The 21,902-nt window shown below is 38.0% G+C and overlaps 1 protein-coding gene and 1 long non-coding RNA gene across 2 annotated transcripts in view; one reads left to right on the top strand and one right to left on the bottom strand.

The window, feature by feature from the left end:
- The first annotated feature begins 2,081 nt into the window (after nt 1-2,081).
- TNFSF18 (TNF superfamily member 18) lies at nt 2,082-11,783 on the top strand. The gene is made up of 3 exons (XM_029229498.1): nt 2,082-2,283; nt 8,119-8,149; nt 10,417-11,783. Exons 1-3 carry the CDS (start codon nt 2,125-2,127, stop codon nt 10,761-10,763), a joined length of 537 nt encoding a protein of 178 aa, XP_029085331.1. The 5' UTR covers nt 2,082-2,124; the 3' UTR covers nt 10,764-11,783.
- Nucleotides 11,784-20,182: 8,399 nt separating this feature from the next.
- LOC114900035 overlaps nt 20,183-21,902 on the bottom strand; it is a 290,176-nt gene continuing 288,456 nt past the window's right edge. The window contains exon 4 of the long non-coding RNA XR_003794677.1: nt 20,183-20,268. This is a non-coding gene — a long non-coding RNA (uncharacterized LOC114900035). The remainder of the gene's footprint in view (nt 20,269-21,902) is intronic.

Below are 21,902 nucleotides of genomic sequence, written 5' to 3' on the forward strand. Positions count from 1 at the left end.
CTCTTCCATTATGGGTTATTACAAGATATTGAATATAGTTCCTTGTGCTTGGAATGTATTCTTCTGGAGATAAGCATGTCATCTTTTTAAAGATATGTTCAGAAGGTTAAAATAATTAAACAGGATATTCCAGAGCCTAATCTTAGTTAAGGGCAGAAGAAGGAACTGGATTTTATTTGGAACAGTTCCTTATTTAAATAAATATTTACTGAATTGAGCAAGCAGAGGCACTTGCATCTAAAATTTGGAGAGGAATTAGGAGAAGGAACAAATGAGAAACACAGAGGAAATAGTCTGACTTTTCAGTGGTCAGTTTTAAATTCTGTGCTGGTGCGTATGCATTTCAGACATGATACAAGGGAAGAGTTGTAGGTAGAATGCATCAGTCTTCTGGAGTCATTTTTCTGTTAACCTCTGCATCACAGCATCTAGGAGAGAGCCACAAAACATGGTTGTATTAAAAAATTATTCCCGTGTGACTCAGTGACTCTTTTCTTCAGAGATACTTTATTGATCAAGATAAAATAGAGCCAAGTTAAATCTGACAACTCAGTGAGAAATATTGCTACAATTAGTGTGGTACTAAAAAAAAAAAAAAAAAAAAAGATGATTGGGTTAAAAGACAGTATCCCTGGGCTCAGGTCCCCACTCCACTGTTACCCAGCCATTAGTGGTGTGATACACCTCTCAACTTCTATTATCCTTAGCGTCCTCTTTCAGAAATGAGGATGTTCAATCTCTAGGCTTTTTCCCTAATTTAAAACATCTTTGATTCTCTCTTAGATTAGAAATTTTTTCTTCAAAATACTTTCATTTTACCTCCTTTTATTTAAATGAACTTCAGTTGAGTTATACCCTGTGGCAAATATTAAAAAAATCATTCTTTTCTAGAATTTCATAATTGATTCAGTCTTAACATCTCTCAGAAGGGTGGAGGAGAGAAACACTTATGGAACACTTCTTATGAGCCAAACCTTCACATCTATTTCATTCTCGAAAAAGCCTTATGAAGTGGAAATTTTCTCCGTTTACAAGGAAGGAAACAAAGGAGTCAAGTAACATGCTGCAGGCCACTGAGCAGATAAGGGCTGGGCAACACCAGGCCCCCCCTCTCAGATCTGTCTGATTTAAAAGTCCATGTTCTTTCTGGAACATGATTCTGGCACTGTGTAAAAAAAAAAGGTAGGCATTCCATTTAACAGATGGAAAGACGGAGGTACAGAGAACCAGGGAACTTCCTCAATTTTGTAGTAAATTGGTATTTTTGGTGCCAGGAAGAAAACGCAAGGTTTTTGGAATAGAATGTAAGCTCAGACTGGAGGACAGGGTGCAAGAATATGTCCTTTTGTATGATAACTTTATTTCTATTTGATGCCAGCATTGAATTTTCAGAGTTTTTAAATGGTGAGACATAAAAGAATTAAGCTTCTCGTATTGACATATTTTAAAAATTAAATTGTAGTAATACACTTGGTGTTTTCTAGAGACCATCTCAGAACAAACACACTTTTTTTTTTCACACACACTGTATTTTATTTTTACAAGAGATAAATAAACTGACACCAAGCACTGTAAATGGATGACCACAACAAAAGCAACAATGATTGCAATTACCAAACATGAAACACACTCAGAATGAACACATTTTATACACTAGAAATTGATGAAACTATTTTTTCCAAACCGTGCATTCCAGTCTCCCTAGCTCCCTGATCTACTGCCTCACACATATATGATATTTGGAGTATGATAGGGCTTAATCTTGAACTTTATTTTTTCTTACAAACAGTGATTTTCTTATCTGGAATAATTTGTAATACTGCACAGTTCCATAGTTTCTCTTGCTTCAGGAAATAATTTTTTTTCCCCCCTCTTAACTTCTCTTGTTTTGTTTTGTATTTTGTCCTCTGTGTTTGAGTTGGCTTTTAGCCCTCTGTTCCTTTCAGTGCATTTGGCCTGGTGCCAAATGAGAATCAGCACTTAGCCTATGAGTATCATTTTCCAACACACAGAATCAGAAGGAAAACCCCGCCTCTTACACCCACTACTAATTACCATAATACTACAAAACTGACTGTGCTCATCACTTGTGAATGTTTTCCACAGCTCTCATTCCTGCAAAGAATGAGTTTGAGCCACGTGGAGAATATGCCTTTAGGCCATTCAAGTCCTCAAGGAGCACAGAGACCATCCTGGAAGAAATGGCTACTCTACTCAACAATAGTTATTTTGCTATTACTTTGCTCCTTCAGTACACTAATCTTTACTTTTCTTCCACTCAAGGTAAGGAGACAACAGTACCTAAGGTTGCTATTTATTATACTCCTTTTTTCTTTTATAAGTCTAGTTATTATCATTGTCACTCAGTATTGTTAGAGCTAGTTGGAAGAAAGAGTCATGTGGGTACAGATAATGTAAATATAATTCCAATTTTGTCACGGCAATATGGCTTTTGAGGCTTATCTAAGTGTTTAAGATGAAAGGTAGTAGAAAATACTAAATGTTAGCTGCAGAACTAAGTTAGATGGAATCAGTTAAATCAGTCAGTTGACAGATGCCTGTGGAGTGTTTTCTCCCTTTCTGGAACTCTGCTCTTGGTGGAATAAGAAGATGTAAAACACAATGCCTGCCCTCAAGGAATGGGGTGCAAGCTACACTCTTACTGAGGAAAAAGACACAAAAAGATAATAAAAGACAATAAGGTAAGTTACAGATGGTTAGCATATCTTTGAGGAGGGAAATGGCACTGAACTAGGAGTAAGAAGATATGGATTCTATGTCTCTCAATAACTAGCTGTATGCATCTGAAAGGTATCTAATCTTTCTGGTTCTCAGTTTCTTCATCTGAAAAATGGTGGTAGGCAAATGGATTTGTTCATTATAATGTCCCTTCTAGCTATAAAATACAGTGATTAATAATTTAGCTAAGAACAGTATAGAACATAAATGCTTTAGGAGGTCAAGAGGGGGTCAATGACTTTGGGCTAGGTTGATCAGGGAAGGCTTCATGGAGGAAAGAGGAAATACTTTATTTGGGAAGGCCCTGATGCTTATCAGGAATTTCCCACTGAGCTCCAGTCCAAGTTGTGGGTCTAGTGAAGGGAAGGGAGGTAGGTACATGAGGTTCTTAGTAGAAATGTGACTGTTGACTACATAGCATTGACCAATAAGAAATGCTTTATTTAATTTAGGATTTAGCCAATTCCTGGGTACATCTAAAGATTCTGAGCCTTGCAAAGAATAAGGTAGTACATGCCCATCTCAGAAAGGGCTGTGATATGAAATCAGTGACTGTAGAAACATTTTTCTAAGGGGGATTGGTCAGTTAAAATTTCAAAGATATGGTTTTACTACTTCAGATATTTGAAAGCACTTGAGAAAAGATACAGGAGGAAGCAGTACATTATAGTTGCTGATGTTAACTTAGGGCAAGTATAGCTTTGGGCAAGTTTTTACACTGTAGCCCATTAATTTGTACACAAGTGAGTACAACAGAGGAATTTGTAATCACATCCCCACTGTCTCAGGAATGTATCAAGCAGCACTCTGAACTTTCTGGAACAGTGAAGCTTTGAGCAGGAAAAAAACTTGTCAGGAATTCTGAGTGTTCAGATTTCTGAAGAAGGGGAAGGGTGAGACTAGCAACAGCTTAAATCTGGAAGTGCCTTTTCCTTCTCCAAACATCGCATCCTATTAGCCAGATGACTGTGAAGAACACAGGGTATGTTCTAGGTGTCATCATTTCCTGTGTGTGACTGGGGAACCAGTGCCTGGGAGAGAAGGAAAGTGCCTTTCTCAAAGGCACACAACTGCTCTTGCAAAGGGAAGGAGGAGGGCTCATACTAGGATACTTCTTGCCAGAACTGAATTTGATCAGTCCCCTGTGTTTGAACTCTGATTCCAGATTCTCTCTCCTAGACAATATGCAGCTTCTCCATGAAAGGTTCTGCCTCTAAAGGAATAGCCCAGAGTTTGTACCAAATTTGGGGAAGTTTGAAAGGTTTTCAGGATATTATCCTGACAGGATGCCAGGGAGGCTTAGTTCCCATGGGAAAAGCCAATGCCTGACTGACAGTGGAATGATATTAGCTCCTGTATTCCACTTTCCACTTGCCTGCACTTCTTTTTCCCTATTGACCACAGATTAGTGTTTTTGGAAAAGAGGACTGAATGGCTGGTGAGTCATTATGAGGTGGCCACTTCCACCTCCTCATAATGCTCCACGACCTTGGAATTTACATGATTTTAGTCTCCACTCTGGTTTTTATATACAAAATCCCACTTTCCAGCCTCTCTAGGCACTAATTCAAAAAGTGTTAGACAGGAAGGTTGGCTCCTTCGAAATCAATCAACAGAAATTTCCTTGGGAGAATTCTTTTTTCCCCCTCTTCATTCAGAAGACGTTTCACTGAAAGAATCGGTTATGAGCCCAAGGAGTTGGTCCATCCCTAGATAAAAATAACCTCACAGAAATTGTCTCTAAGAAACCAAATGTCAGGAGAGTCCCCTGCTTCAATGAAATGAAGGCTACTTTCCAAAGGGAAAGTTGTGCTTGTACTTAAAAGCAGAGTAGATTCTATTTCCAAATGATGATCTGATTAGAGTTGGTTTGGAGAAATAATTATTATTTATTACCCCAAGTATGTAAACCTGGGCTTAAGTCACAATGGGGTTACAAGAGCAACTGCTCCTTCTAAGCAAAAATAAATTAACTAAACTAAACAGAAAGTCCCGTATGCTTCTTTATAAGTGGATACCCACTCCTTCCAAACGTCACCAAAATTAGAAATACAAACCGCTCCACAGAGTGGCAGGAGTGAGACTTTTGAGTCAGGCTCTGTTTGGATCTTAGCCTGGCCTCTCATCGGCTGCATGACCTTGGGCTAGTTACATAATCCTTCTCCTTGTTTCCTCATCTGAAAATGTGTGTGTTGGTTATTTCACGGAGTTGTGGTAAGAATGAATGAGATAGTACAGTGCCTGACCCATGGTAGGCTCTCAGTGGACGGTAGCGATTCATATTTACACCATTATTATTAATGACTTTACACTGAAGATAAAGTTAAAAAAGACTTTTAACAAGATGGGTATTCCTTGCTTATCTATTCCACTTCCTCAACCCAAGACGATGCCTCACTACCAAACAGAGGATTTTTGTGATTAGACAGATTTTCATTTGTGGCGGTAATGACAATAGCACAGTGGTGGTTCCTGTCGTTCTAAATAGACATGAAAGCAGCCTGCAGGAGTTCTGCAGTATCCAGGGTTTCTGTCTCTGGCAATTAATTTGTCTGTGGCATTAGGCTTCTCCTCACACTCTTTATACATGAGAGTAGACAACATAGATGTTACCTGTGGCACAGATTTTGGAACTCTTTTATATTTAGATTGTTATCCAATCCCTTCATGTGTTTAATCATGTCTTTCGAGAAAGATGATAAACTTTTTAAGAGGCAAGGACCATAGATGACATTAGTTTCTCTTGCTTACAATGCTAGTATAATGTTGGGAATGGAGGTGCTTAAAGTTTTAATTCTTCATTATAATCAGCATCATTATCAAAACACTAATACTTAATAAGCAGGACAAGACAGAATATCTGGGCAAAATCCTTTATAAGAATTACCTCATTCAGGGCTTCCCTGGTGGCGCAGTGGTTGAGAGTCAGCCTGCCCGATGCAGGGGACACGGGTTCGTGCCCTGGTCTGGGAAGATCCCACATGCCGCTGAGTGGCTGGGCCCGTGAGCCATGGCCGCTGAGCCTGCGCGTCCGGAGCCTGTGCTCCGCAACGGGAGAGGCCGCAACAGTGAGAGGGCCGCGTACCGCAAAAAAAAAAAAGAATTACCTCATTTAAACCCATAAACAACCTCAATAGGCTAGGTGCTGCTCCTTCCCCCATTTTATAAGTGAGAGAATTGAAGTTGAGTCCCTATCACATGCCTATTATGGGTTAAACTAAATTGAATTTTAACATCTCTTCTAAGAAATGCCAAAGTAAGGATGAAATAATCGCAAGAGCAAAAGAAATTGTAGGAATCCAGTGATTTATCTCCTAGAACAGTGACTTCCCAACCTTTTCTATTGCACCTCTCTATCAACAAAATGTTCTTGAGTACAATCCCAATATATATGCTAATTTATTGTAAGTTTTATTTATACAAGTTCTAATACTCTGTATATTAAAAGATACACAATGGAAATTTATAAGGATGAACCAAATAATATGCTTAATGTTGTTTATCCACAGTGCAAAAACCATTTTGCTTTTACCAAAATGTTATATTTATATAATATGCAAATATATAATATAAAGATTTCTAAAATAATTGAAATATTTTAGTAAAGTAATTTGATAAATGTGTTTATTTTCTTAATCTTAGTTTAACACTTTTTAATATAATAATTTGAAAGTTATGGTCTAGGTTAATTTACCTTATGGTCGCCGTTTTGACTGTTGTAACTGAAAAATTACCTCATGAAGAAATATAGATCAAAATGGAAGAATGCATTTTTGAGTGTGCTTACCGTGTTATGACACTAAATTTTAAATTCATTGTTCAATAGTGCAAAGTTCTTTTTTTAAAATTAAAATAATATTGTCCCAAGTTGGGGGCAGGGTGGTGGGATGAATTGGGAGATTAGGATTGACATATATGCACTAATATGTATAAAATAGGTAACTAATAAGAACCTGCTATATAAAAAAATATAAAATTAAAAAAAAATATTGTCCCATCACTCCATTCATGATTTTTCTTCCTTCCTTAGACAACTTAAATTCCACGGTCTATAATTAAAATCCTTACCAAGGTGGCCTTTCCTTCGTAGGCTCCTTTGCGGGTTCTTTCTTATTTCCTGACCTCTAAACATTGCAGTGCCCCAGTACTCCTGTCTGTTTTTACCCACTGACTTGATGCTCTTATACAGTCTCATATCTTTAAGCACCACATAGAAGCTGAAGACTCTTATTATCAGAACTCCTTAAATTCCATCCTTACAGATCTAACTACCTTCTTGACACTCCTACCTGGATATCTAATAAGCATCACAAACTTGACATGTTTAAAAATGAACTCGTGACTCTTTTCCCCCCAGTTTACTCCTCTTAAATCTTGCTCATTTCAGTGATTAACAGTTTTATCTTTCTAATTACTCATGCCCCAAATCTTGGTGTCATCTTTGTCTCTTCTCATTTTCTTATCCATATCTATGTCAGGAACTCCTGTTGGCTCAATTTCCAATCACTCATCACCATCTCCACGGCTAGCACCTTGGTCAGAGGCACCATGCTTTCTTGCATAGATGGTTACACTGATCTCTTAGCTTGTCTCACTGCTTTTGCTCTTGTCACCCTTTAATTTATTCCTAGCATAGCAGCCAGAGAAATCCTATAAAAGAAAAACTGATAACCATGTTTAAGCCCGAAAAGTCTCTTAAGCACTTTGCCACAAGGAAACAAATGAACTTTACATGGTACAAAATGTGTGGGTATACCTTACCTTACTACTAAGTATCTTAAAGCCTTTAGTATTTAAATATCTGTATTTATAAAATCAACCACACTCGTGGATTCCTGTAGCATGTAAACTGTGGTATGTTGCAATAGTTTGAAACTGAGATCTCCTCAGGGTGTTTCAGTCACTGTATATGATTGTCTGAATATTAAATAGTGGAGACATTATCAATCTGAAATGTAAATATTTCTATAGCTTAATTTGTTATTTAAAATAGAAATTCTATTATTTTCTCACATGCCAGTGGACCATCTTGTGAAGTCACTGGGATGCAGAGACTATTATTCATAGAAAATTTCTATAGCCCAAGAGGAGGAGAGTCCAAGATCAAATAGTTGTACTGTGGGTAGAGATTAGGTGGATAAAAGGAGTTCTTAACTTTTTCCTAGAAGACCCAAAGGGTAGCCGGGTAATGAAAGGTAAAGGAAGGCGCCAGCCATCTGTAAAGGAAAGCTGAGAGATCCAAAACAAGGGGGAGGGAGGGATTTCTTTACGTGGCTAGGGAAAAGAAGTCGGCTTCAGGAATCAGAGGCTCTAAATAAATCAATCAAGAAAGTTGTGGCACTGTCATCATCCTGACCAATTCTTCTTCTTCCCCTACAGACTGCCAATGGGCCCTGTATAGCGAAGTTTGGTGAGTAACACGTCTCATATACCTCCTTTTTTACTTTCCTTTAGTATTTGATGCAAAAGGCAAGCTCCAGAGTTAAGAAAGCATGCATTCTATTTTAGTCATCCTTCAGTTACTATTTATAACTGCTTATCTTGTGCCAAGCAGTTGTCTAGGAGCTGAGGCTTCAGAGGTAAACCAGATGGACAAGCCCATGCCCTGATGAAGACTACATTCAAGGTCACATCTGTGGGCAGGAATGCATAGCACTCCCATAGGCCTGGGAATCTGAGATCCAGGAATCTACTTTTAATTCTGTGTTTTAATAAGCACAAGTTTCAGATTTCTACAACCTTTCCCTGTGACAAACTCAAAGTCATTCTCACATTTCACATACTGCTAGCATCCAGTAGAGTGAGTATAGGGTGCGATTTTTGTTTCTAAGTATATAGATGAGAAATGAGAGTTAGGGGAATGGTCACTTCTCTGCTCGTTTCTCTTCTCCTCTTAGCTCCTGAGTCACTTTCCTTTATAGTGACCTGGTACTTGCTTAGAAGACACACTAAAGTTTACAGTCGTCCTGAGCCTTAGGGCAGTTTTTAGAATACATACAAAATTGAAATGAATATATTTTGGGTTGTTTACTGGTTTAAGGTCAAACAAACACCCATTTTCAGCTGACAGAAGAATATTTCTAGAGTTAACTTCAACTCCTGTTTTCCTATACAGTGCAAACAGCCATGCTTCCTTGCTTTGTGGAAATTAGGGAGTCTCTTTTTACTTATCTCTGCCTTCGTGATTTGTTTTTGTTTTTCTAGTGAATGGAGTGAAACTCCTCATGATATGTTGAAATTTTCTTTTGATGTGGTAAAAGTTGAGAACCTCAAGTGATGCTAAGATGGTCTTTAAGTGTCCCCCATCACAGAATTAAATATGAGAACCAGTGACACTTCTTCCTGGTGACTTGCCTATGGTCAATTACATGGTCAAGCAGGAAGAAATTTACTGGGCTCTGGGATCATTGGAGATACAGGGAGACTTTGCTTCTTGCTTTAATGATCTTTCCTTCATTCTCCTTCAGAATCTACCCTCAGAGCCTTATATCTGACATTTATATACAAATAAGAATTTGTCAATATGTTATCTCTTCCAGGGTACTTTTCTTTTTTTTTAATCAAGGTTTCTAATTATGTGACAAAGGCTTTGCCTCCATAACAAAAATTATGGAGAATTAGAGAACAGGCCAGATAAGTGTTTGGGGAGGTAAAAGCACATCCTGGGATTCTGAAATCACACCTCTGTGTAAAACAATTAACATTAGGAAAATATGTAAATTCCATATATTCCTATGAAAATAAACAAGTCTTGACCCTTTCCCCATCCCCTTTGACAGCAATAAACCAGGGATACTTATATTTAAACAAACAGTCAAATAATTTCCATTTATAAACTCATTAATTTACCAGTAGCTATTTTGGGAGGGTTTGGATAAAGATATCCCAAGTGTATCTTGAATGATATATACCCATAAAGTGCCATAATTTAGACACAGCGCACCTAATTCAGGAACACGGTTGTATCATTCAATCAAGATATATTTATTGAGCACATACTGGGTACTACCAGGAATTCTTTTTGGTGCTGAAGATATAGCAATGGACAAAATAGAGAAGTACTTGTTCTCAAAGACATTATGTTCAAGTGGGTATAAGATAGACAATAAGCAAATGAACAATGTATAATAGGCTAGATGGTGACACCTTCTATGAAGAAAACTAAAACAAGGTAAAGGGAGAGAGTGACAGGAGAGCGCTATATTTTATACAGATTGATGAGAAAATCTCATTGATAAAGTGATACATAGTAAATAGTATTTACACAGAGAAAGGCAGATATGCATCCTGCACTGCCAACTTTGGTCATCACCATCCTGGCGGGTGATTCCTCTCTTCCTTCCTCCTTTCTTCCCTTTCACAAATATCGATCAACAAGAGATGAAGTGCCACCCTAAAACTTAACCCGTGTCCCTATTCTAAATGTATTTCCTTAGAACTCCCCAAGCAAGAGATACACTTAGGAGCTGCAATTTCTCTAAAACAAGGAGTAGGTAGATACTTAAAATATTAAAATTGTGGTTGGAGAGAACTAGTATAGACCGGGTAAAGAAACATCCTGTAAGTAGGAAAGAACTATAATCAGAAAGAAGATGAAATAATTAAATAACTATGCTTTCCTTTTTTTTTTTTTTTTTTTGCTTTCTCTCCCCCGCCTTTCTTGTAAATGTCTTATAGGACCATTACCTTCAAAATGGCAAATGCCCTCTCCTGAGCCTTCTTGTGTGAATAAGACAGCTGATTGGAGGCTGAAAATACTTCAGAATGGTTTGTATTTAATTTACGGCCAAGTGGCTCCCAATACAGCCTACAAGGGGCGAGCTCCTTTTGAGGTGCTCCTACGTAAGAATGAAGACCCCATACAAGCTCTAACGAACAGCTCTACAATCCAGAACGTAGGAGGGGCTTATGAATTCCATGCTGGAGATGTAATAGACTTGATATTCAACGCTGAACATCAGGTTCTAAAAAATAACACATACTGGGGGATCTATTTGCTAGCAAATCCCCAGTTCATCTGCTAGAGACTCGATTTGGTCTCCTCTGTCCTCTTCAGCACATGCAGAGATGCCAGTGGGTAGGATGGAGGAGGAAGATTCTCAATGCCTACAGTTCATCTGGGCATACAGATCAACACAAACATAACTCCTCTGCATGTGGATTTTCATTTCTTATGCCTGTCTGAATAAGACTCAGAGGGAGGACCAAAGACATTTGGTACCCTTGACGTTAGGTCAGCAAAGGCACTTTACTAGTTCATGATAAAATGAATACGGGTGGCTAGAGGACAGAATCTTCTCAAAGTGTCTTTGTCTAATCCTTGAATCCCTGGGTGGAAAAATGAACTCTTATTCCCATGGGAGCCTTATCTGGTATGAAAAAAGATCCAGGGCAGTAGCCTGGCCTTGTTCTCATACTCTTGGACCGTGGATTTCTTGACTTCATTCTTCCCATATTCCCATCTTCTGAGACCCTCCTAATGAAAAGTAGTCAGACTTGGAGGGTGGCCACAGATAGGCCAGCAATACACCACTTTAGATTTGATGGCATTAGAGGATAGAGAACACTCTTGAGAACTGTTGGGACAGAGGCACAGGTGGCATTGGAATGGAACGCACTTTATTCGGGAACTTTCCTTGATTTTATCATACTCAGGACGCTTTATAAAACTAGCTGGTCAAAACGGTCATTCTGAACCTTCACATAGGGCTTCAAGAGAACTTGTGTACGTGTCTAAACATTGTCAGTAGTAAAGAAAGAGTAATCATTACCAATCATAAGATTTACCCCAGAAATTGATATTACCATTACTGTATTTCGTCATGTAATGATTTCGTATTTTTAGCTAGCTCTGCACAGTTTGCAAAGTGCTTTCATATATCACATGACAATTCTATGAAGTTAATGGAGCAGGTATTTTTGGCACAGTTTTAACAATGAGAATTTGGAGGCAGATGGAACATAGGTAACTTGTTTCAACCCGCAGAACTAGTGGTTAACAAGGGGCCCTGGGCTTCCCACTGTATCACACTGTTCTAGCTCTAGGGTTGGTATTTCTGCTATCATATTAGAAGTCTATAAAGTTAGGAGATTTGATTTTTCAGGCGGTATATTCCCTTTTAGCCCAAGCATAGTTAGAGGGAAGCTACACCAATTCTTTCCTTTCTCAGCAAACTTTTCCTTTCCTTGCCTGGAGCAGGGAGCACAGCGTGTTCAGGACTGACTTCAACCAAATCCCCTTCCTCACTTTGAAGAGCCGGTCTTGGTCAAATGTGTTAACTTGCAAAAAGAATGAATAGCACTCAATTCTATGACAGTCTGCTAAAGCTTTGGACTCCGCAAAATTAACTAGCTGCTTATGGGTTCTTGTTGGAAGGTATGTAATGTGATTACATGATAACCCAAGTTAAAATATTTATGGATATTTGTAAAAGGCTACATTGTTAATTAATAGTATCACCGTATAAAGCTAATTTAAAAATATTTGTATTGTGAGCAAGAAAAACTGCCTGGGAGCAGACTAAGCCTGAGGCCACGGTGCTTCTTAGTAATTTTTTTTTAAAAGATGTCTGCTGAGTTAGCTTAGGGCCAAAGGCTTGGATGCCTGATTCCTCTTGCATATGTATATTTTCTCAGGAGATTAAAGTTATATGACTTATATTTATGGAAACTTGGTGATATTGATTGTTGTTGAGTTATAAGCAGTAGTGTGCTGGAGTGGACCAGTACTAGTTCATAAGAAGTGATTGTTAAATTTTCACAAATTGCACAATCTGGTTGTTAAATACAGTTATCCTTGAAACTGGCCATGGTGGGACTATTTATACCATGGGAACTGGCAAATGCTACAGATCAGAGCTTTTCTTTTTGGAAAACCCATTCACCAGTACACCACTGCTTGTAAAACTCTCCTTCTTAATAACTCCTCTTGGCTTCTGCGTCATTCCTGGGACAATCAAGGCAGACAAGGGAGAAAGTGAAATTGTCATACTCCTAGCAAAAGCCCCACACATCAGTGATTTCTCAGGGTAAGCAGAGGTCTCTGCAGTTGCAACCAGAAAGACAGCTACCGACAGATGACCTTTAAATTTCCCTAGTGTTGTAATTTCAGGTTTCGCTTTCAATGTATACTGTTTCCTTGTTTCTTCAAATAGTTGTTTACATTTTAAACCTATAATAAAGTATATGTTGGTAAGTCATCTGTAGCTGATTTATCTGTGGGTTATCAGACTAGAGTTTTTGATCCAGAGAATATGAGGGTGCATCAAAGAAATTCTGGCCCATATGAAACACTGCTTTTTAAATTTATTTTTAGAAGTTTTGAAATTGAGGTATAGTTGATTTACAATGTTGTATTAGTTTTAGGTATACAACATAGTGATTCAGAATTTTTATACATTATACTCCATTTAAAGTTATTATAAAATATTGGTTATATTCCCTGTGCTGTACAATATATCCTTGTAGCTTATTTTATACATAGTAGTTTGTACCTTGTAGCTTATTTATTTTATACATAGTAGTTTGTACCTCTTAATCCCCTACCCCTATCTTGCTCCTCCCCCTTCCCTCTCCCCACTGGTAACCAATAGTTTGTTCTCTGTATCTGTGAGTCTGCTTCTGTTTCGTTATATGTTTGCTTTATTTTTTAGATTTTACATGTGAGTGACAACATACAGTATTTGGCTTTCTCTGACTTATTTCACTAAGCATAATGGTCTATCTACATTGTTTCAAATGGCATTATTTCATCCTTTTTTATGTCAGTAATATTCCATTGTATATCTAAATTACATCTTTATCCACTTATCTGTTGATGGACACTTGAGTCGCTTCCATATCCTGGCTATTGTAAATAATGCTATGAACACTGGGGTGCATGTATGTTTTCAATTAGTGTTTTTGTTTCTTTGGATATATACCCAGGAGAGGGATTGCTGGATCATATGGTAGTTCTATTTTTAGTTTTTTTGAGGAACCTCCATACTGTTCTCCATAGTGGCTGCACCAATTTACATTCCCACCAACAGTGTAGGAGCGTTCACTGTTCTGAAAAGTTAGACTTAAGAAAATTGTTAGAAATGAATATAAAACATTTTTTTCAATTTCTTGATAGTCAAGAAAAATTAAAGTAGCATGAGGGAACTAGTTCAATTTTTTTTTTAAACACACAGTGCTGGGCTCTAAGCAGACTCTGTCTACATATCCACAATGAATGCTCTAGATAGCAAAATGCAGACTCTTCCATTCATTTTATTTTAATCATCTACTGATTTCTATCAGCATTTAACAGCTTTAAGGAGTTCCACACGATCGCTCCAAGACACATAGCAGTATTGGTGAATCTCATTATATTGCTTGGGAAAGTAGACTACAGGGTTTATGTGACCTGCTCAAAGAACTCAGAAAGCGTTGGGCAATAGAAAAATGAAAATTCATTTTTTAGGGCCCATTAGATTAAACCAACTTTCTCATTGCTTCAATTGCATAATCAGGGTGGGAATCTCTGTTTTCAGCCTTCAGGGTGATTGTTTCCACCCAGCTTTGGTGTTGTCCAGGGACACCATGTGGGGCAGGGTGGGGGGGAGGGTGGAGCAGAGATGTTTTTCACACAGGGCCTCAATACAGAGTCTGAGTTGGATTGAGGTGTACTGGTGAATTTAAGTTTCTTAGAATGAAAGATGTAGAGAGCCTCCTCATCTTCCCTACCTGCTTTCAGGTTGAACCTCTTATCTAATGGGCTAGTCTCTGAGAGGAATCTGGTGGCCAGAGTCTAGGGTCTGACAGTGCCTGGACCTTGGCTCTTATTGTCTGTTGAATGAACAAACAAGTGCATCACAGATATGAGTGTTGGTGTGAATTTAACGTTATCATGTGTACTCTGCATGACAGAATCCAATGGGCAGCCTTCAGGCTCCTTTTTTTACTGTTTCCCATCCCATCACCTACAGTTCTCAAGCACTGTCCTTCTTCCCCATCAAAATCTGTTCTCCAAACTAATGGCTACCAAGGGCGGCGGGGAGATGTGGGACGAATTGGGAGATGAGGATTGACATATATACACTACTATGTATAAAATAGATAACTAATGTGAACCTATTGTTTAGCACAGGGAACCCTACTCAGTGATCTTTGGTGACCTAAATGGGAAGGAAATCTAAAAAAGAGTAGATATATGTATACATATAACTGATTCACTTTGCTGTACCACAGAAACCAACACAACACTGTAAAGCAACTATACTCCAATAAAAGTTTAAAAAAAAAAGCACCCTGTTCTCAGGAACATTGTTAAAGTAATTATGGAAAAGAAAAGAACCTTGTAAATTAACTTGCAATAGGGTAAATAGTCAATAAACTACCTTGTCTTGCATTTCTAGAACAGGACAAAATCCTATTTGGTTTAAGCCTTGCTGGGCAGATGCACCAAGAAGCAACTATCTTTACACTACTAAGACAAAACAATTTGTTCGGTGATCAATAGTGGAGTTTTTCAAACTGAGGCCTATGGACTCTATATCAGATTCACCCAGTACGCTTGGGAAAAAAAAAAAGATCCCCAGGCCCCACTCATATTCCAATGAATAAATGTTTCTAGGAGTGAGGCCTAGGAATCAAATTTTTAATGAGCTCTGACCCATAGGTGATTCTTATGTACACTACAGTTTAAGAACCACTGCTTCATGGCATGCAACTTTGAATCTCAGCTGAATATTTCTCCAAGTATTTAAAGACAATCAAAGCTTCTAAACAAATAAACAAAATTTAAAAAGCAGAACAAAAAACCAAAGTTAGTGTTGTCCATGAGACTTACCATAATCCGTCTCTCATCACAAAAGCAAATGGCCTTCTATCTTCTATTTGAGTCTGAAAAAAGGTCATGCTCTTCACTTTTCATAACCTAGTGACAACTTTGCCACTTGAATGCTGGCAATCTATGGCATATGAGCCTTGCCACAATCAATATTACATTATTTACCTGTATGCTGTCAACTCTCAAATTTTTATCTCTAGCCCAAGTTGTTCTCCTTTATTTCAGACTTGTAAATTCACTTGTCTAGTCAATAATTTCACATTGGAGGTACAATGGACATCTTAAATTCAACTTTCCCAAAGTGAATCTTTTAATGTTTCCTCAAACCAGCTTTTCTTGAAGCCCTCCTCATTTCAATCATATTGCATGAGCCAAAAACCTTTGAGTCATAGAGTCATTCCTGACTTCTGTTTTTCACCCATTTAAGGAAATCACATTGTCTTTACCTTCAAAGAGAATCTGACCTCTTTTCTGCTATGGCTCTTGTTTGTGGACCAAGATTATTTCAATAGCTTCATAACTAGTTACTCTGCTTCTACTTTTGAAGTCAGATATACTTTTTCAAAATCCCAGTTTTGCTGTTTATCACTTATTTGGGTCTTGCACAAATTACTTGCCCTCTCTGAGACTCAGTTTCTTGTTTGTTTTGTTTATCCAATGTCTGATGCATAGTTGGAGCTTAATATTGGTTGAATCCAGGAATAAAATAAAATAAGTTTAAAATACCAATTAATATATGAAAGGTTTCTGATACGTAGTGATACTAAAATGGTGGCTGCCATTGATTTCATTTTTATTAAAGAGTTGGATTTATTCCTAAGTTTTTAAACTGCCACTTCTCAAGTTGACCTGTTAATTTAACATCTATCTTATTCTCTTTCCTCCCCAAGAAAAGGTAAGCCCCAAGATAAAAGCACTTTGTTTATTCAATGCTGTATCACCAGCACCTAAAATAGTGCTTGGAATTGAAAGAGCTCAACAAATATTGAAATGAATGAACAAAAAAGATGGGATGCTGGTTCTTGGTTAGAATGACCAGCGAGATATGAGATACATATGTTGCAAACAACCTCTCAAAATAGTCTAATGTCCATTCCTCTAGGTTTTTAAAAACTCTAAGTAAAACAATGCATGGAAAATTCTAAGTATTTATGTATATAACAAGTGCTCCATAAAACTGGCTACCACAGTAAGAAAGAGAAGCAAAATGACATGTGACTGGTCATCTCTGCTTGGTCCACAGTATGCAAAGAACCTGGTTTATGTGGCTTGTGTAGCTCCCATGCCCCGAGGGATGCTTGGTGCCCAGATGGCAGTCATGGGCGATTACCTCCATGATTACCATGCTAACTGGAGAGCAAGGGCTGTGACTGCTGTGTCCCCAGCTCTGTTGCTAGCCTGGCACATAATCAACGAACACAGATTGCTTGTTGAGTAAGTGCTTGCTGATGTGTCTTGTTATTAAGCAATTAGAGGGTCTGATGCCACCATACCTCCTCAGGTGTGTCCCCTTAGCTTCCTAAGAATCTAGGGGTAGGGGATTAAGAGGTACAAACTATTATCTATAAAATAATCTACAAGGATGTATTGTATATAGCACAGGGAACATAGCCAATATTTTATAATAACTATACATGGAGCATAACTTTTAAAAATTGTGAATCACTGTGCTATATACCTATAACTTATTTAATATTGTACATCAACTATACTTCAATAAAAAATTTTAAAAAAACTGGCTACCACACACCACCATCATCATCATGAAAGTCATTTCATTATCCTTGTTTTCCTAGGAAGCAGTATTCTAGAGCACATTAGCTTGCTTTACTATAGTAATGCTTTCACCAAATTTTAAGGTAAGCTTGTGCCTTTGGCCTTTACTAAATATATTTATTAGAAACAGCCATGTGTATCTTCTCAAAAAATGGCTCTTAGAAGCATGTTTTTTATGTTACGTATCATCCTTTGTGGCAAACACGTTCAGGAAAACTGATCTCTCATGAACTTGAAGCCATATCTCTATGGGAATTTTTTCTCACATATTTCTATTGAGCAATAAAGAGTTCAGTAATATGTGAGATTTTAGAATCCACACATTTTTTCCTCTGCAAAGGCATTATAAATCTCTAGAACCTTGATTTGTTATTAACTACTTCACACGAATATTTTTGGAAACATGAACTGTGGTTTCTGGGCACAGACATTGACAGATGCCACCTTAAGTGGTGAGTTGCTTCCTCAACAAGGCTTTTCAGAGTGGTTATTTCAGAGGGGTGAAATTACCATGTCTGAAGTCCAGGATCCAGGTTTTTAGGTCTAGAAACTGAATTTTTACAAAGTCTTAGAGTTTATACATCTCTCAGGGACTGCATAACCAAACTCATAAGAGAGTAAGATTTAAACTAAGGTAGAAGTTTATTGGTCAGTACGTTCTCTTCCTGAAGGAAGCATTGTATGGTAATTCAAATTATAACCAGAAGGTTATTGGCAGGCATGGAATCCAAGTCAGGGTGGTTAGGTAGGGGATTCAAATGAATAATGGCCTAAGATACAAAATGCCTCTTTCACTTATTGAACAAATATTTCCTGAGGCCAAGTATATCTCAGAAATTATACCAGAGGGGAAACTAAATGAAACGATATAATGCCTGTCCTCAAGCAGTTTAGAATTTAGCTGAGAAACATGTATGTAAACAAATGATCAGAGGACTGCATATATGATAATTAATGTGAGTAAATTAGTCCATGGAAGAGATGAAGGAGAACCTGAACAAGGACAATGGCATTGGTGATGAGACTGAGAGAAAAATTTATGACTTAGACTCACCAGACTGTAGTGATTGTGGTAGGTACCACCGGGGTTTCTGCCAAAGTCATAATGGTTTCCTTATCAGACTTCCTTAACCACAGGGGTGGGTTTCAGCAGCCTCATTTTCACCATGTGAGCCCATTCTCTTAGCCAGTGTTGACTTGTCTGGAATTAACTGCCCTGGCATGATCTCTTGACTGGAGAAGATAAAAATTTGACAACTATGTGATAGCCCATCTTCCTCCTATAGTGTGGACTGAGAAGCAGAGAGACCCAATCTGGCTGAGACAGAAGAATGAAAGGGGTACGCAGAGAGAAGCAGAAATGAGAAATGGAAAGAAACTCCACTGAACTGCTCTTGACCCATAAGGCCCAGCTATGTCCTTACCCCTGGATTCTGTAAGAATCACTGCAGCTCTATGACAAATTCCCTTTTACTTTACCCCACTCAGCTACCTTAAGTTTTCTTCTCCTAATTGAAATCAGAGTCTTAACTAGTAAAGTGATCAAGTTAAGGTGAGGGATAAAGAAGAAGGAAGGACCTTGCTCGACAAAGTGAGGAAGATGGTGATGCTTTCATGGTAGGGGATATGGAAGGAGGAACTAGAGAAAGTTTGGGATGGATGAGATAATGAGTTCAGTTTTATAAATGTATGATTTGAGATGTCTATAGAATATCCCAGTGGGCATTACTAGTATATAGCTGGAACTCAGGAAGAGTCACATGAGATGGGATTAATATTTGAAAGTCAACAGCCTTTAGAGTAAAGTCAATGATGTGGATAAAATAACTATAGAGAGGGTTTAGAGAGGGAGCAAACGACTGAGACCCGGGGAGCACCAACAGTTGAAGACAGGCATAGCAAAGGAATCCTATAGAGGAACAGCCAGAGACAAAGGAGGTCAACTGGAAGAGAAGCAGGCCTAAAAGACTGAGAATGAGGGTGTGGTCAGTGATGTTAGAGGCTGCAAGAAGTCAAATACTACGAGGATTGATAATTGCTCATTAGACTCCACTGGCAAGTAGTTGCTGGTGTCAACAGCAAGGTCATTTTCAATGGCGTAATGAGAGAAGAATCCAGATTTCAAGGACTGAAGAACAAATGGGAAGAATAGCGCCAGATGAGGAGTTAATGGAACCTGAAACAATATGTTATACTACTTTTTGTAGAAACTTGTTTGTGAAGAAAAAAGAGTTGTGGAATGGTAGAGGGTGGGTAATCTCAGGGCAAAGGGAAAGAAAGAGGCATCTATCTGGTAAGCAGACTACATGTTAATGTTGGTCAGTCAGGGTACCCTCTTCCCAGCAGAAGCAAGCCTTGTGCAATAAAATGAGCTGGGCAAATCCAATGCCCTTTCGTAGGAATTTGATCTAGAACATACAAGGAAAAAGCACCATTTAGCAGTGGAGAAGTTAAATGATGCCATGGAACTGTTGACAGGAAGAATAGAGCTAATGTAAAAGGAAAAGCAGGTGCTGCCATGAACAGGAGGGAGGGAGGGAGGGAGGGAGGGAGGGAGGGAGAGACCATGAAACTTGTTGGAAAGAAAAAGTTGAAAACAGTCAATGCCCAGAGATGCTTCAGTTTCTGATCTAATTTCAGTTCCTGTTCTAGGCCTTGTAAATCATTTTAACAAACCATTTTTTCTCCTTGAGTTAGTGTAAGTGGATCTGTTTCCTTTCAACAAAGTAAGGTCCATCAACTAAGTTGTCTTTTGAAGATGTTTTAAAAAACATCTGTTATTTTCTAGGCTGTATCATCACAGGGGAGGCAAATGAGTACTGTGGTTCAGAGATGGGTTTAGATTTAGATAGACCTGAATTTAAATCCTCACTCTGCTACTTACACTTTGTGTGAGCTTGAGCACTTTGCGTAACTTCTCTGGGTCCAGGGGTTCTCATCTGTAAAGAAATAATAATTATTTCTACTGCATAGTATCATTTAAGGATTAAAATAAAAGAATGCACACACACAAAAAACTCACCTCAGTGTCTGGCAATAGAAAGTTAAATAGATGCCAATTATTTTTGTGTTATTATCAGTTTATAATTAGTTTTGTTAGGCAGCCTTTCTCTATCTTAAATATCTTTTTTAGTTTCAGTGAGTTCCTTCTAGCAACTAAGTACATATTCAGCTTCTTCAGACTTTATATATTTGCATATCGATATGTGAATGCTGCTTGGAATGATGAATATTGAAAAGCTTTAATCTCTGGCTTATTCTTACTAGCTGCCTTGTCTTAGATCTTCTCTAGAAACATAGTTAAATGGAGAATACACTTTATTTAAATACATTTTATTTAAATTGCAAACATAATAGTGATTTTATCGTATATAAAGATCTAATTATTCATTCACTAATTCATTCATTTATTCCACAAATATATGTCAAGGTTTTTCTAGGTACAAAGTGCAGTTAGGTGCTATAGACAATGTGAAACTTTGTAAGACATTGTGATTTAAGAAGCTATATCTAGTAAGAGATGGATTCACAGAATTATAGAGCTAAAAGGTACCTTATACAAAGATAATCAATCCCCAATCTGTCATTTACAAATGGGGAAGCTGAGACACAGTGAGGTTAAGAAGTAATTCAGGAATTCAAATCTGGATTGTCCGAATCCCAGCCTAGTTCTTTTTTCAATTAGATCATCCAATACAATAACGAATGAAGCAAGTGCTATGATAAGCATAGGGCTATAATAAAGGATAACACATTCTAGCCAAATGAGAGAAGGGGGAAGAATTTTAATTGATGTGTGATGAAAGAGTAGAGGCAGGCCTACAGGCAGAGGGTGAAGTGTGAGCAAAGGCACAGGGTGTGGAAGACAGTGTGTGTGGTCCCCTGCTTGGTGAAGGTGATAGGTGGAGATAAGAGACGGGAGCTGACACTGAACAAAAAGGAAACCAAATCCCAAGCAGTTGTAGTGCTATTTCAAGGAATCTCTGCTTTACTATTTAGGGGCTTTTTGTTTTTTTATTTTAGAAATTTATGGCTTGATGGGACCTTTTTCAGAGAAGGTAGCTAAGGTAGTTCAGGTAGCATGGTGAAAGGTGGGTGGGAGGGGCAGAGCAAGACCACCTAAAAGGCTAATGAGATAGCCCCAGTGAGGCGTGATCTATAGTGGCAGAAGCAACAGAGAGGAGAGGAGCTCAGACAGAAAAGCAATAGTAAGAAAACATGGATCTTGAAGAAGACATGGTTATAACAACAATGATTTTAGTTATGACTGAAACAACCATCTAAGTATTTTAGATACTCCGTTTTAGCAACAAATGGATAGAATTATTTTCACTAAAATAATCAGACGCACTTTGAAATTTTGGGAGTTTAAATAACATAACAAAATATTTCGTCAAGCCTTCCTACTAAAACCTGGAATCAGACAAGGATGTCCATTCGCACCACTTCTATTCAGCATAGCATTGGTAGTCCTAGCTAGCAATCAGGCAAGAAAAAGAAATAAAAGTCATCCAAATTGGAAGGGAAGAGGTAAAATGGTGATTATATGCAGATGACATGATACTGTATACAG

Source organism: Monodon monoceros, unplaced genomic scaffold (assembly GCF_005190385.1).
Source record: "Monodon monoceros isolate NGI ecotype Baffin Bay Population unplaced genomic scaffold, NGI_Narwhal_1 Super_Scaffold_18, whole genome shotgun sequence".
Taxonomy (NCBI): Eukaryota; Metazoa; Chordata; class Mammalia; order Artiodactyla; family Monodontidae; genus Monodon; species Monodon monoceros.